The following is a 3,501-nucleotide window of genomic DNA, read 5'->3' as shown; positions in this document are numbered from 1 at the left end:
ATGTCTCGTTTTATAGCAGACGAGTCTGATGCTCTCTACAAGGGCTTGAACAAGCACCGTGGGGATTTTAGAGCTCTTAAAGCAGATCCTGAATTTTCGCATAGGCTCGCAAATCGTGATGTGCGCTCTTTGCAATGAAAGATTAATAGGGATGCCAAGAGACTGCTTAAGCAACAGGCTGAACAGGCACAAAACCAGCCAAACCTTCATCATGAAATAGCGCAACAGGCTGAACAAGCACAGAACCAGCCAAACCTTCAGCAGGAACTCGCACAGCTGCATCACGAACGAGCACTACTTGATCAGGACCGTCAGGAATTTGCTTTGCAATAGGAGCAAGCCCAAAACCAACTTCATATATTTCATCATGATAGAGAATTGCTCATCCAAGAACAGAATGCGCTACACTTAGCTCAGATTGAGCTACAAAACGCTGAACAGGAACTCGCTCATCAGCAAGAAATATTTCAACAGAATCTTGATTATCACGATGAGAATCTCGATCTCTTTGATCAGAATTTGAATGATTACTTCAATTTGTTGAATGGACTGCCAAACTACAATGGGCACGTAAGTTTGTTGTGATATATATTTTTATTCTATTTGGATGTATTTTTATACACAGCTTTTTAAACCATGACTTGTATTTTCATATAGACAGTGTAGTTAATTTTTTTTATTCCATGGTAGTAAAAATTCTAGCATTAACTTATCACTACTTTACTTGCAGAATCTTGTCCCACTATTGTTACATATTTCTTCTTGTTGTCATATAGAAGATTCATAATTACTATTGAGTCACAATATATGGAGTTTAATATTCTCTAATTACATATATGTTCTTATTGACATACGTAAGTTATATTTTTATAGTTCATTCCTTTCTATTTAGTCACAATAAAGTGCTTTTAATAACCTTCTCTAGTTGCATAAATAATTGATGTATAGCAGATTGAAAATGCTGGAGAACAGCAATCAAAAAATTCTGTTGGGCAGCTGATTGAACACACAACTGAGCAGGCGATCGAAGGAAGTGAAAACACACCTGAATATGCATCCCAAGATGGACCTGAAAACGCTGAAGAAATCCACTCTGAAAACGCGGTTGTTCAACTGATTGATGACACGATTGAGCAGGTGATTGGTGGAAATGAAGATGCACAGATTGCTCTGAAAAATGAAGACGAAAAGGGACTTGTAAATTCATCCCAAGACGGAAAGCCTCTTCTGGTTATTGGTGAAAGTAAACCAGAGAAGGTATAGGTTTTTTTATATATTGTTGATTCTGGCAGTTATTTACCTCCATCAAGAATCCACAAGTAGGTTTATACCACTACAATCAAAGCATTTTGATGAAAATAATGGCCAGAACAACTTTCAAATGATTATTTCATATCAAAAAAGTGATTGTTTTATTTTTTAAGAATTACTTGTGTAAGGTGATACAAAAGGCTTGAGAAACAAGTTGTAAAAGTTAATTACCACAATTTGTTGAATAGATTGCCGAACTACAATGAAACGTAAGTTTGTTGTGGTATATTTTTATTCTATTTAGGATATATTTTTATACACGCTTTTTAAACCACGACTCGTACTTTCATATAGATAGTGTAGTTAAATTTTTTTATTCCATGGTAGTAAAAATCCTAGCATTGACTTATCACTACTTTACTTGCAGAATCTTGTCCCGCTATTGTTACATATTTCTTCTTATTGTCATATAGAAGATTCATAATTACTATCGAGTCACAATAAATGGGGTTTAATATTCTCTAATTACATATATGTTCTTATTGACATACGTTAGTTATATTTTTATAGTTCATTCCTTTCTATTTAGTCACAATAAAGTGCTTTTAATAACCTTCTCCAGTTGCGTAAATAATTGTTGTATAGCAGATTGAAAATGCTGAAGAACAGCAATCTGAAAATTCTGTTGGGCAGCTGATGGAACACACAACAGAGCAGGCGATCGTAGGAAGTGAAAACACACCTGAATATGCATCCCAAGATGGACCTTAAAACGCTGAAGAAATCCACTCTGAAAATGCTGTTGGAGGAAATGAAGATGCACAGATTGGTCTGAGAAATGAAGATGAAATGGAACTTTTTAATTCATCCCAAGATGGAAAGCCTCTTGTGGTTTTTGGTGAAAGTAAACCGCAGAAGGTATAGGTTTTTTATATATTGTTGATTCTGGCCATTATTTTCCTCTATCAAGAATCCACAAGTAGGTTTATACCACTACAGTTGAAGCAATTTTGATAAAAATAAAGGCCAGAACAACTTTCAAATGATTATTTCATATAAAAAAAAGTGATTGTTTTATTTTTTTAAGAATTACTTGTGCAAGGTGATACAAAGGCTAGAGAAACAAGTTGTAAAAGTTAATTGTAAAAGTTTTATCTATTCTGTTGATTATTCCCTTATACTATTAACTCTCTTCTAATAGGATCTTACTGCTGCTGAACCAAAAGAATTCTGACTTGTGGAGTATGACCGAATGAAATCAAGGTTGTATTTAAACATTAATATGAATGTTTCCCCTATGGTTAAAGTCATGCTACAACTTATTCTGCTCACTGTCATTATTTCTAAAAGCATCATGATTAGGTTGTGAAGTATGTATTATATAGTTGTTTTTTAGTTGTTTGTGACAACTTTAATCATGAACAATTCTGACCGGGATGCCTTTGAAAACTCTTATGCGCAAATTATAAAATGATATTGTAACATGAAGAAAAGACTATTTGTTATCATTTGTGTCTTTCTAACTTTTGACAACATCTTACCATAACAGTTGATCTATCAGAGACATGCATCATACAGTGTCTGTTGGAGTCATCTTGGCTGTGCAGAAGGAGGCTGGTGCAGCAGATAAAATTACTAAGTCAGCTTTGAAGAAGTGAATTGTGCAGGATGATCTATCTACTAACTAAGTATACTGTTATTACAATAAATAGTCTTTTCCCTTTGGTCCTTAGGATTTCTTTTCCTGGTTTAGTTACTTTGATTTTCAGTTTAAGATTGAAGTCAGCACCATTATCTCACAGCTTTCGTTCCCAGAACTGGGTTGTAGTTGGTTGGGATTTTCATTAGAGTTTATGTTTTAATTACTGTTTTCTTTGAGAACAATTTCCATTTTGTAATTGCTGATTTGGTTTATGAATATTGACTATATTTTTGTTCTTTTTGTGTGTATGGTTAAGTTGGCGCATTTTTTCGCATGTTAATTTCTTGACGTAGACGTATGCGTGGTTATTATGTAGTGATTTAATGGCTCTAGGATTGGTTTTTTGTTTTACTTGTTCTGAGTGTACATTGCTGTTAATATTCCTACCACACACCAACAACACTGCCTGAATAACATAGCTCAGTTTTCTGCTAAAAATGGGAACATTCTTCCCCAAGAAAGAGTTCAGGTACTTGTACCAAAAAAAGAAAAAAAGAGTTCAGGTACTTCACAAGGCCCTAGATATGTCCTTCCTTAGTATCTCATGA

At 34.3% G+C, this 3,501-nt stretch overlaps 1 protein-coding gene across 1 annotated transcript; it reads left to right on the top strand.

Moving 5' to 3' along the window:
• Positions 1-3,189, top strand: LOC146957872 (uncharacterized). The gene is made up of 5 exons (XM_085751265.1): positions 1-120; positions 334-570; positions 952-1,257; positions 1,897-2,169; positions 2,453-3,189. The coding sequence occupies exons 1-4, from the start codon at positions 1-3 to the stop codon at positions 2,020-2,022; spliced, it is 789 nt and encodes a 262-aa protein (XP_085607391.1). The 3' UTR covers positions 2,023-2,169; positions 2,453-3,189.
• The last annotated feature ends 312 nt before the right edge of the window (positions 3,190-3,501 follow it).

This window comes from Medicago sativa, chromosome 1 (genome assembly GCF_051527215.1).
Source record: "Medicago sativa cultivar Bolivia chromosome 1, Bolivia_mono, whole genome shotgun sequence".
Classification (NCBI taxonomy): Eukaryota; Viridiplantae; Streptophyta; class Magnoliopsida; order Fabales; family Fabaceae; genus Medicago; species Medicago sativa.
The sequence above is the reverse complement of the archived record's forward strand: the minus strand, read 5'-3'. Positions and strand labels throughout refer to the sequence as shown.

Excerpts from the sequence above, each read along its gene's own strand:
- LOC146957872 (XM_085751265.1), top strand. The coding sequence starts at position 1 with ATGTCTCGTTTTATAGCAGACGAGTCTGATGCTCTCTACAAGGGCTTG. Across the intron at positions 571-951 it reads TGCCAAACTACAATGGGCAC|ATTGAAAATGCTGGAGAACA; the intron begins GTAAGTTTGTTG and ends GATGTATAGCAG. Across the intron at positions 1,258-1,896 it reads GTGAAAGTAAACCAGAGAAG|CAGATTGAAAATGCTGAAGA; the intron begins GTATAGGTTTTT and ends ATTGTTGTATAG.